This window comes from Procambarus clarkii, chromosome 11 (genome assembly GCF_040958095.1).
Source record: "Procambarus clarkii isolate CNS0578487 chromosome 11, FALCON_Pclarkii_2.0, whole genome shotgun sequence".
Classification (NCBI taxonomy): domain Eukaryota; kingdom Metazoa; phylum Arthropoda; class Malacostraca; order Decapoda; family Cambaridae; genus Procambarus; species Procambarus clarkii.
Genome location: NC_091160.1, coordinates 46783367 through 46796199, shown reverse-complemented (window position 1 = coordinate 46796199; position 12833 = coordinate 46783367). Strand labels below are relative to the sequence as shown.

The 12833-nt window shown below is 44.4% G+C and overlaps 1 protein-coding gene across 1 annotated transcript in view; it reads left to right on the top strand.

Annotated features, from left to right (window-relative positions):
• LOC123758422 (uncharacterized) overlaps positions 1–12833 on the top strand; it is a 156764-nt gene that overhangs the window by 30525 nt on the left and 113406 nt on the right. Inside the window, 1 exon segment of the mRNA XM_069322809.1 lies at positions 5174–6056. Coding sequence (XP_069178910.1) covers positions 5174–6056 — 883 coding nt within the window.

Sequence of the window (12833 nt, the reverse complement as noted above, 5' to 3'; positions counted from 1 at the left end):
ATTTTTAAAATACAGTAAAGGAGAGCACAAGAACACTCACTTCCAAACTCCATGACCAATTCATAATGTCAATAACTATTAATTTCATGTGTTCCTCAGAATATGCGTGTAGTGTATAACTTTGCCATGAGTGGAAGCTTATTATTTTCATGTTATTCAGTTTTATGGTTCATTTTTAGATAGCACCATTTTCCAGGAATGTAACTATCATTACATAAGGGTTGCTGGTTTATGAAAATCTGGCACTCTTTTTCTGATTTTGTTTAGCCATTTTGCTTTGTTCCGTAGGCAATTAGCTGCCATGTCCATTAATAGTTCCGCACAGTCAGGACAGGTCAAGAAGATTTTTTTGAAGATCTTTTCAAATGTCCCCAATTCATCAGACTGGTACAAAAGAGAACCTGAAGAGGTCTCAATCCAGTTTGGAATGTCACTCGGAACCCTTCCCAGTTTTACTCAGTGTCAAAGACACCACTTTGAAGCACTCTACTAAGCGTCGATTTGCATGTTTGAACTCTACCCTTAATTGCTAGCAAGTGTTGGTACCTACATTAAAATTAGGATGATAACATTTCTCTCCTCATAGAAAAGAAATCAATTAACCTGAAATGCTCCACACACTCCCAAGAATGACAAGGAAGGCTATGTCTGGAAATAGAAGCTGTTGGATTAACACTGCATATTCATAAAATTCAAGAGAGATAGAGAGAGACCAAGAAGCTCTCAATGAAATTGACAGGATTTAGACACACTGGAGCCTTCTTCAGGAACCAAAAATATTTAATCTATCTAATATCCAGATCAAGATCCACATTTAATATTGACCCCTTCCATATGGGAGATGGAACATTCACTGATGGCAACAGAGAAATAAGTAAAATATTGAGGACATGATATGAAACCTTGTTGTTTATCCACTAAACACATTAACCACCGTGCTGCGCCGTGTTTATTGTGACATTCCCCTTGTGCGCATGAAATAAAGTGTTCCCAAAAAATTCTTTTTTCTTCGTAAAATGATAAATTCCCTTCCCTGAACATGTTTATGTAAAAATAAATACCAAATCCCACTTACTTTGGCTGTGGGGGACGTGGACAAGGTGCGCTGTGATGTCATCAGGGGCTGGTCGCCCCTGCGTGACACGCCCAGACATGGTCACGCGGGTCATTCAAGACTGGGTGTTGCCACAAGTATATTTTCAATTATTTGTTCTATGTATTTCCAGTGTGGTTTTATTTGTTTTTTTGTCATATATGATGCATATTTGTGTCCTTTACAATATGTATACAGTAGAACGTTCATAATGTTCAATGGAACTGTGATACATGTGTCAGTAATGTGTCCACAATAAATGTTTATTTTCGCAATATTACTTGTTAAAAATTCACTAAAATTACAATTACAGTTTCACGCACTATTTACACAGTAACACACTGTATTACACACTCATTCTGGAAAACTGGAAAATATTGTTTTCTGGAAACTGGAAAATATTGGAGGGGTGACAGGTAAGCTTCTAACATGGATGAAAGATTTTCTGACTGAGAAAAATAAGGGCAGTAATCAGAGGCAATGTATCGGACTGGAGAAATGTCACAAGTGGAGTACAACAGGGTTCAGTTCTTGCACCAGTGATGTTCATTGTCTACATAAATGATCTACCAGTTGGTATACAGAATTATATGAACATGTTTGCTGATGATGCTAAGATAATAGCAATCATCTTAGATGATTGTCATGCCCTTCAAGATGACCTGGACAAAATAAGTATATGGAGCACCACTTGGCAAATGGAATTTAATGTTAATAAATGCCATGTTATGGAATGTGGAATGGGAGAACATAGACCCCACACAGCCTATAAATTATGTGAGAAATCTTTAAAGAATTCTGATAAAGAATGAGATCTAGGGGTGGTTCTAGATAGAAAATTATCACCTGAGGACCATATAAAGAACGTTGTGCGAGGAGCCTATGCCACACTTTATAACTTCAGAATTGCTTTTAAATACATGGATGCAAAATATTAAAGAAATTGTTCATGACTTTTGTTAGGCCAAAGCTAGAATATGCAGCGGTTGTGTGGTGCCCATATCTTAAGAAGCACATCAACAAACTGGAAAAGGTGCAAAGACATGCTACTAAGTGGCTTCCAGAACTGAAGGGCAAGAGCTACAAGGAGAGGTTAGAGGCATTAAATATGCAAAAACTAGAAGACAGAAGAAAAAGATGTGATATGATCACTGCGTACAAAATAGTAACAGGAATTGATAAAATCGATAGGGAAGATTTCCTGAGACCCCGGAACTTCAAGAACAAGAGGTCATAGATTGAAACTAACTAAACAAAGATGTCGAAGAAATATAAGAAAATTTACTTTCGCAAACAGAGTGGTAGACGGTTGGAACAAGTTAAGTGAGAAAGTGGTGGAGGCCAAAACCGTCAGTAGCTTCAAAGCGTTATATGACAGAGTGCTGGGTAGACGGGACACCACGAGTGTAGCTCTCATCCTGTAACTACACTTAGGTAATTACTCAGTACTTCGGAAGTGAGTAATAATCAACGAAGTAGTCCATGGTACACAGCGCAACTTCGCTCTCGTTGCACCAGGTACAGATAGCACACAGAAATTACAATAACGTGATGCATCAATGAACAAATCCACAAGGGCTGTGACGAGGATTCGAACCTACGTCCAAGATCATCCCAGATGCTGCTTTAATCGACTGAGCTATGACATGGTCAAAAGAGTTGCAACCAGAAGTTCTTCTGCCCTTACTTGGATCCTGCAGCCTCTCCGAGACACAAACCAGGGTTTTACATAACTTCCCCATGCACTTGAGCTATGTCAATAGGCTGTTCTACCTCTTCGCCCTTACTTCGCCACTCTTTTGACCATGTCGTAGCTAAGTCGATTAAGGCAGCGTCTGGGATGATATCGGACGTAGGTTCGAATCCTCGTCACAGCCCTTGTGGATTTGTTCAGGTACAGATAGATTTTCGCTTCCTGTTTCTTCATTCTGTGTGCTTGCAAATAATGGACTCACGTACACCCTTGGCATTAGCACCAGTAGGAAGGATGTAGCCAAGCTTGTAAAATGTAAGGTAGTCTTGAAAAGATTACAAGAAAAGATCAGTTTGTAAGGTAGTCGTGAAAAGACCGCTTTGTAAGGTCCCACACAGGAAAAGATTCAGCCAGCCTCAAAGAGTGTCCATCAGTCAAGAAGAGATTAAGCTATTCTTGAAAATATCTATGGAAAACACCACCATGGAAGTCGCTAACACTGTTCATCACAAGATGCAACTTGTATCAGATGCAACAAGTAGCATCACAAGATGCTACTTGTATCAGATGCAACCTCACTGAACGCAGAAAACGATTCATCTATGTATCATCTAAATAAATTGGAGATAGCAAGGGTGGCGCTCAGAGCTACAACTGGATACGCTCGCTGTATCGTCCTCATAGGTGCTGTATCACTTGCATCCGACCTTTGTGTTAGATCCTTATTGCGTCTAGCTACACCAATATTATGACCCTTATGTTCTTCAAACAATAAGGTTTGAATTTCACCGACAGAGCGCGATCTTTCAACACAGCGTCGGACAGGTGTTTGGGAGCCAGAGGCGCGTGCGCCACCCATGGTTGCTCACTCAGTACTAACCCAGCCAGCAGCCCTAGGGCATTCTGGGAATTTTTTCCAAGATGGCTGCCTCTCACTGGAGGTCCTAAGAGTCCATTTTGTACACAACCAATCTCAAACACATTTAGAATGGGTACAAAAAATCAAAAAGAGTTTTCTCGGTTGGTGCAGTTTCCCACCAACTGAGAATACTCGGTTGGCGCAGTTAAGTGGTTAAAGATTGACAGTCCAGTTGAATTCTTCATGAACTTTATACCAATGTACAATACTCTATACTGTATATGACAAATTTGACTCTCCTCGTCAGAAACACAATTTTCAGATTGAAACAACCCACTTAACAGAAATCTCAGTCTCGTCTGTCAAACTGATGTAGATCTTATTTAGGAGGAATGTGAGGCAGACTGAGTTTGAGAACTTTTGAGAGTTTGATGCTGCTTCCTCGTGGTGGTAATGGAATAGGCTGGCTAGGAGTAAGTGAGAGCACTCCATTTTGCAGCCACTTGTGATGCAAAGGAGGGCATGAAAGAGGTTTGAATTTCTATGGATGAAAGTTCAAGATGCTATTCCAGGCTTGTTTGAATGCATAGGTACCTCTAACATCAGTATGATTCTGTAGGCTCATACGGATGTACAGTAAGTGTTGACCTGCTTGACTGTTCGAGATCCTGACCTATTTACTCATTGGATCTTGCCTTACTGACCAACTGAGTAACTGAGTAGAAGAATTTGGAAACACATTAACACCTTCATGTTCCGATGATGCTAAAATGCCTCATCCATACTTTAACATTCTAATCACGCTAAAATACAGCATCAGATTGCTACATTTTTTATTTTCAGTTCCTGAGCTATTCTGTTTGCATCAACTAGTCTGAAAACTTTTTAAAATCACTGTTATTGCGTGGACAGAATATAACTGTATATTATATTATAGACAGAGTATAACTGTTTAACAAATGCATATTAAGCCACTGATTAATATGTTGATGTTCAGGTTTCATATGTGGACACGTACCTTGCTGGTTACCTTGCGATGATTCCGGGGCTTAGCGTCCCTGCGGTCCTCAACCAGTCCCCCTGGTCGAAGTGTTAGATGAATCCTGGCCAAGGTTTCTTGAGTGGGAATCTTGGTGCTGTACTTGAAATAGGATGCTTGGAGCTAAATAAATTCTAGTACTTGATCCACACTCCCCCTTCCTTGCCTATGAGGTTTTAATGCTTATGATGAAAAGATAAGTACATTATTTTAATAAATATTTACACCATAAGATGGAATCAAACTTATGTCCCTAAACTCCTGAGGTAAACACAGCAATGAGTTCAGTGACGCAGGTTCGATTCCATTGTATAGCCTCAATATTTATTTATAGATTCATCATGTACTTGTATTTTCATTGTACAAATAAATATTTCTTTGTGGCGGCATGTCCTTGCTTGTCATCAAGAACCTGTCAGTCATTCTCATCAAATGTGCTTTTGTTTACCTGAAAGCTACTAATTTCATACTCTACCTCTCATGTTTCAGATAAAGCGACCCTATTTCCACGTGAAGCCCCTTGATAAAAGACAGATCAAGAATTGGAATGACTACCTAGACTTTGAGATCAGTGAAGGGGATCCTCTGCGGATCATTCCTCTCTTTGAGCGGTGTTTGGTATCATGTGCACTCTATGAAGACTTTTGGTGTCGCTATGCTCTCTACATGGAGAAGCACACACAAAATGTTTTGAGTGAAAAGGAAGAAGTTTTAGCAAGTGATAAAAATGCAGATAATGATGGAAATAAAAATGTTTGTGAAGATGAAAAGGTCACAAAAAATGCATTGTCCGAAAGTGTTGAAAGTGAGAAAGAAATTGATAGTGCAGAAAAAAGTTGTGAGGCTAACAAAGAGGAAGACAGTTCAGATGGTGTAAATATTGATAAACAGGTAAATGATCAAAGTATCACTGTTATAAATAGTAAAGATGATAATACTGATACAATGGTGCGGGGCTCTGATGTAAAAAATGACAAAGACTTTCCGAGGGACGTGAATGTTGAAGTTCGGGAAAACCGTGACTCCACTATTGGTAATGATGCAGTGGAAAAAAACTTAAGGGAACAAATACCAATCATTGAAATAGATGATAGACAAAATTCAAATGTATCAGATATTGTGGAGAGTGAAAATGAAGGACAGAGTGTGGAAAAGACAGAGCCCCCTACCTTAGAGCAACTGAAGAGTGAACTATGTGCCGATTTGAACATTAGTGGACGCGTGTTAAAGTGCCCCCCGCTCACCCCTCAGTGGATTAAGAGTGGGGTGAGCTGGGAGGACGTAAGACACATATACCGCCGTGGTGCGTGGATTCATTGTCCCAGTAAAGCAGGCCTCCTCATGCAATGGGCAGAGTTCGAGGAGACACAAGGTAAAGAAGGCAACCCAGGGTTCAGTGTGCAGACTCTGGGTCATCTGCAGTAAGCTCTCTTTGTATAACGGTTTGTTCAATTTTACTCCTGAATATCTAGCCAAAAATATTGCAGACACGTTTTCTGTGGGGAACCCTGTTGGCTCCCTGAAGCTACCCCATTGATATAGTGCTATCCTATTTGGGATCATCAGTCACAGTTCTTGTTGCTTACTGGAACCAGCGCCAGAACCTGACCCCCTCAGAGAGGTGTAAGGAGCAGTGGCCTATGAGCACTTTACATTTAAAGTATGTCATACTTGCCATCGACCAGGGAAGGCATCCAGAAAGATAAGCAAAACAAAACAGGTGACAGTTTGGTTGAAAAATATGATGTATGTCCTCAAAAGAGCAAAAGAACTTGCCATGAAGAAAACAAATAAGCAACACTTCATTCACCTAGACCCCCTTCCCCGCTAGTTAGTGCCCCCCACTCCTTTCAGTTTCCACTGGCTACTCACCTGGCTACCCATCCTTCAGTTTTTGACTGATGGTGCTGGCGGTCTGATATCACCTCAGGCCACAGTTTCCTGTTCAGGGATTTTGCCCTATACAGCTGTTCCTGCACTTGTGTGTGCTGGCTTGGAGTTTCTGGGGTATCAGTGCTGCATGCATCTAGGGGCATCTTGCCTCGGCACTCTGTGAGTACTGCCCCTTGCGTGGTCAAAGTTATCTTCCTGGGGGTGTTCAGGAAACACTACACATTAGAGGATTTCCTCGCTTGTAGTTGTCCTCGCCCTTGGGGGTCAGTCAGGGGTCTTGGGCTTTCTGTCTTGCCCCAGGTAAGGGGGGAGAGGATATTTATCGGTTGGTGGGGCACACTGTGGCTGGCACCGCTTGCTTAAGCTATCACACAACAGCTGACGTTTCTCTCTGACTGCTTGTTGGTTGTTGGGGAGTTTTGGGGGTTTTATTGCTTTTTTTTTTTGGGGGGGGGGGATCATTTTTGCCTGGTTTGCGGAGGAGTCCTGCCTTGCTCCTTATTAGGCTATGCCTAGGTTGTGGTGGTGGTAGTACACTGTTGCCCCCGCGGCTTTAGAGCGGCTGCTTGCTGTCGGTTTGCCAGCATCGGCAGGGTTTACCGGCTTAGCTGGCCCCAGTGTCTAGGCTTTCTGTAGACTTTCATTCACCTTATGGGCCGTGGAAAACCCTCCCAAACATTTGGGGGTTTTGGAGTCGGGGCAGGGTTTAACTCTGAGTGAGATTCGGGTGGCTTCGGGGCATGCCCCTTTCAATGCAGACACGGAGGTGGCTGAGCCTTTCTTTCATGCTGAGGCTTCTGAGTTGACCCAGCAGGGGTTTCTGCTTTTTTGACTCGAGTAGGTATTTTGTTCATTTACAACCTTCTCTTTCTATTCTAGCGATGAATGAGATGGCTGGTTTCCAGAGGGGTCCGTTGGTTGTGGATGCTTGGTTGGTTAGGCTGGGGTGCATCGTGTCTTATGTCCAGGTGTGGCTTTACGTCGCTACCTGCAGGTCACTGGTTCCGTGACGGTGGATGCACTCTAAGTGGATCCGGTTTCCCTGGTTCCCTGTTCCAGGGGCTCTCATGTCTCAGGTTGTCCGCAGTGTCATAAAGTCTAGCCAGCCTACGGTCTACCCTCGTGCCCTTGATGAGTGCAAGTATGCTGCTCTTGCCGCTGTGTTTAGTACTATGTCTTGGGTCAACATTCAGGCACAGGGGTTTGGGGAGGTCAAACAGGGTCCTGACTGCCAGGTATCTTGTCAACATTCCAGGCCCTCTCCGGCCTTGTGTTGCATCGGGATGTCTGTCACGACCTGTTGTCTCATCACTGGTCTTGAGACCTGTGGTGCTGCCTTCTTCCGGGTAAGTCCCCTCTCTTACTTATCTGTGGGTAGTTGGCTTCAGAGTGCCAAAGGGGCTCCCCACAGAAAACAAGCATTGAATGTAATGAAATGCCATTTTCTGGGCGAGCACTGGAGGCTCCCTGACACCCTCCCTCCCTTCCTCCCTCCCTCCCTCCCTCTGGTTGGCAGTTTTCATCGCTACAAACTGAGGGGATGAGCGGGCTTTCCCATTCCCCTGTCAGGGGGGATTGGAGGGGGGTTGGAAGGCACTAACGAGTGGGCATGCTAGTCTGATTATTATTTGCTTGTTTGTTTTATTTTGAGGGGGAGTTCTTTAGCTCTGTTCAGACTTAGGTTGCAGTGTTTACCAGTTGGGGTTTGTATTGTCTCGCCTATCTTTCTGGGTGCCCCTCTCCGGTCGATGACAAATGTGGCATACTCTAAATGTAGAGCACTCATATATGCCATAGCTCCCAGAGCCTCTCTGAGGGGACCAGGTTCTGGCTCGTGGTCCCCGGTAGGTATATTGAACTCATGGAACTGATGACATCAAACTAATATGGCGCTTGTCAGTTTGGATACCTTCGGGGAGTCTCCGGGGGCTCGTCCAGAAAATGGCGTTTCATTACATTCAACGCTGGTTTTTTAAGATTTTATCCCAAGTGCAATAGGTCTAATCTATAGAGTAAAGTCGTTGGCTGCAGCCCATCCTCCCAAAATTTAAGTACATGTAATTTTAATTTTGAAAAATTGTGGAAAAACTCCCAAAATTGAAAGTTACTTATAGTAACTATTTGGTGGAAAGACGATGGGTCACATTAATGTCGCTGAAGATATGATGTCCAAACCACACGTCAGGAAATGAAGAAACTACAACGTTTCATTTCATTTTTTACCATTATCAAGACTTGATAATGGTCCAGAACGAACCGAAATATCATCGTTTCTTTATTTTCTGATGTGTGGTTTGGACATATTTACTGGAAAGTACAAATATGTAAGGCGGACTGGAATCTTTTCACTCTCCGTGTTGTTCTTCCCTGCCCATCTGGTGTGTGTGTCACCCCCCCCCCCCTCCTCTCACTCTTCCTTTCTTTTTCAAGACATCTACATAAAGTGCTCTCTGCGCTGTTCCTCTCTGCACCTCTCATGGTACGTGAAAGTGTGTTCCTTGGTGGAATTTATACCATGCTTGTGCAGTATTCTGTAAGTATGTGGCCTGGAAGAAGCACCGATGCTGAAATACATCTGAATCTTTTATTCTATTTTGGAAGGCGAATACGGTGACCCATAGGGTCATCCATACAGCTAAACATGAGAGTTGGAGAATCTGTGTTTCCAGCATTACTGTTGACACTCCTCTCCCTCGTATATGGAAGAAAATCCATAAGATTGCAAGTAAATTTGTTCTAGATATATTGTCTGCCCTTCATCTCCGTGATTTCGTTTTTGGCAGATCTGGTGTTGGTCATGAACAAACCAAGTTTGCACTTATCAGTCATTTGACTGAAAAGTGCAATGACTAGTACTCACCTTCCTCCTTTTCTGACTTGTAAGCCCCTTCTTCAGTCTTGTTCCTTGGACCTTTGCACTTGCCTCTACCTTCCTAATTATGATATTTCTGGGGGGAGCCCCTAAGGCTCCCCGGAGCTTACTAGGTTGATATGCTAATGTCAGACTTTGGCATCAGTCATGTGTATGGAGTTCTTATGGGTCTACAGGGGACCACGAGCCAGAACCTGGCCCCCCTCTAGAGAGGCAAGGGAAGCAATGGCCTATAGAAACCCCCATGTAATTGGAAGCATTCTGTGTCTGCCATTGACCGGGGTTAGGCACCCAGAAAGGAAGGCGTCCCAAAACAAACCCCTATTCTGGTGAAAATTGCAACCAAAAGCCGAATGAGTGGATAGAACTCCCCAAACAAAAACAAGCAAACTAGTATGACGTCATCCGTCATCGCGCCGCTGTCTGCGCAGCCCCTTTTCCCGGGAGGGGGAAGGGGCAGCCCCATACCTACCGCCCCGGCTATCCACACCCCAGTTCTTGAGGCTGATGCTATCGGCTCGGTTGTGTGCTCTGGCTCCAGTATTTTTGCGGCGCTGTGCCTTGTATGTGGCTGCTGTACTCCAGGGGTGCGAGAGCCAGGAGTTATTCCTCAGTATTCGGGTGTTGTTTCACCTCCGGCCTGCTCATGCGCCGCCTGAGCCATCCTGGTCACTGAACAAAGTGCTCTCTTTTCTTTCTTCTCCTCGTTTTGTTGTGGCCCCTTGGGTTCCTGATTGTTTTTCAAAGGCTCTTTTCCTGTTGGCAATGGCCTCGGGGTTGGGTGGGTGAGCTTCGTGCTCTCCTCCAGCGCAGAGGTTTCTGCTCCTTCGGTTGGGGTGACTGGTTTGTTCATCTGCAGCCTTCTCCTTCTTTTCTGGCGAAGAATAAGACTGCTGCGTTCCGGAGGGGCCCCTTGGGTTGCTGATGCTTGGTTGGTTCAGCCGGGAGTGCATCATGTTTTGTGTCCGGTTGCGGCTCTCCACCGTTATTTGCACGCCACGGTTTCTGTGTCCGTGGATGCGCTTTGGGTTGATCCAGTTTCCCTTCTTCCCTTTTCGAGGGTGCGGGTCTCCCAGGTCGTCTGCAGGGTTATTAAGGCTAGCCAGCCTACGGTCTATCCCCATGCCCATGACATCCGCAAGTTCGCGGCTCTTGCCGCCGTCTTTGACAATACAGTCCTGGGCTGACATTCGGGCTCGGGGATTTTGGTGGTCGAACAGGGTCCTGGCTGCTCGCTACCTTGTAAACGTTCCTGGGCTCAGTCGGGCCTGCGTCGCTTTGGGTCGGCGGATGCAGCCAGTTGTCTCGACTTTGGGTTGAGGAGTGAGCAGCAACCGCCTCCCGTGTGAGTCCCTATGCTTTTCCTTTGTGGGTAGTTAGCTCCGGGGAGCCGTAGGGGCTTCCCCCAGAAAACCAGCGTTGAATGTAATGAAACGCCGTTTTCTGGGTGAGTCCCAGAGGCTCCCCAGCATCCCTCCCTCCCTCCGGTCAGCGTTTTTTTTGCATGTTATGACATCCAACCTTAGAACTGGGGTGTGGATCGCCGGTGCGATAGGTCTGGGGCTGCCCCTTTTCCTTCCCGGGGAGGGGGGGACTGCGCAGACAGCGGCGTAACGACAGATGACGTCATACTAGTTTGCTTGTTTTTGTTTGGGGAATTCTATCCACTCGTTCGCCTTTTGGTTGCAATTTTCACCAGAATAGAGGTTTGTTTTGGGACGCCTTCCTTTCTGGGTGCCTAACCTCGGTCGATGGCAGACATAGAATGCTTCCAATTACATGGGGGTTTCTATAGGCCATTGCTCCCCTTGCCTCTCTAGAGGGGGCCAGGTTCTGGCTCGTGGTCCCCTGTAGACCCATAAGAACTCCATACACATGACTGATGCCAAAGTCTGACATTAGCATATCGGCCTAGTAAGCTCCGGGGAACCTCCGGGACTCACCCAGAAAATGGCGTTTCATTACATTCAACACTGGTTTTTTTAACCCATTCTGAACTCAAGTCTGCCTTGTCCCTCTGCAATTCTATGGTAGCAGGCATGGATGGTATTCACTACTAGATGCTCCTTGCAGTATTTGCTGCGTATCTATAACCATATATGGAAATCTACTTTTTTCCCCAAAGACTGGTTCGAGGCAGACTATTAGGAAACCTTGTACTCGAGAGACTTATCTTGCAATGATTTCCAGGCTTAGCATCCCCATGGCCCGGTCTTCAACCAGGCCTCCTGGTTGCTGGACTGGGCAACCAGGCTGTTGGATGGGGCTGCATGCAGCCTGACCTATGAATCACAGCCTGGTTGATCAGGAATCTTTTGGAGTGATTATAAAGTTCTCTCTTGAACAGCGTGAGAGGTTGGCCAGTTATGCCCCCTTACTTGTAGTGGAAACATGTTGAACAATCTTGTGTGTCTGATGCTGATAGCATTCTCTCCCAGAGTACCTATTGCACCTCTGCTTTTTAATAGGGGTATTCTGCACATCCTGCCATGCCTTATGATCTCAAGTGATGTTATTTCTGTGTGCAGATTTGGGACCAGTCCCTCTAATATTTCCACGTGTAAATTATTATATATCTCTCCCGCCTGCGCTCTAGTGAATACAGATTTAGGCATTTTAGTCGGTCCCAATAGTTTAGATGTTTCACTGAGTGGATTCTAGCAGTAAAAGCTAGAAGCTCTGCATGCTCTCCAGGTCAGCAATTTCTCCAGCTTTGAAAGGAGCTGTGATTGTGCAACAGTATTCCACTGTAGAGAGCACTAGCATCTTGAAAATTATCAGCATTGGTATAGCATCTCTAGTTTGAAAGGTTCGTGTCATCCAACCTGTTATTTTTTCTTTCAGTTGTGACAGCTACTTTATTGTGTTTTTGAAGGTAAGGTCTTCTGACATGAGTACACCCAAATCCTTTACAATGCTTATTCGTTCTATGGTATGATATGACTGCGTTTTGTATGTGGTTTCCATTTTTATATTTTAATTTTTTCCGTAGTGCAGGATCTGGAACATATCTTCATTAAATACCTTAAGGAATTAAATGATTTTTTAGGACTTCCCCCTAATTATTTTTGTCACATTTTCCTGACAAGTTGTACCTGCAAGCTCTTTGAACATATGATTAATGTACATCTCATGTGGTTCATGAACAGCAAAGCTACCTCTTCCCCTCCCAATTTGGTTTTTGCAGTGTGAAAGTGTCTCTCAAGATAGAGTTATCTATCTTGAACTCTATCTCTCAAGATAGACTTCTAAGCATTAATCTTTTTCTGGTTGCCCTGAACAGTCTCCCTTCCCTTCTTGGCATTGTCTCAGCCCTTTATGTTGATGATCTCTCCCTCTTCTGTCATGGGAACAACAACACTTTCCTTCACTGTCAGCTCCAGC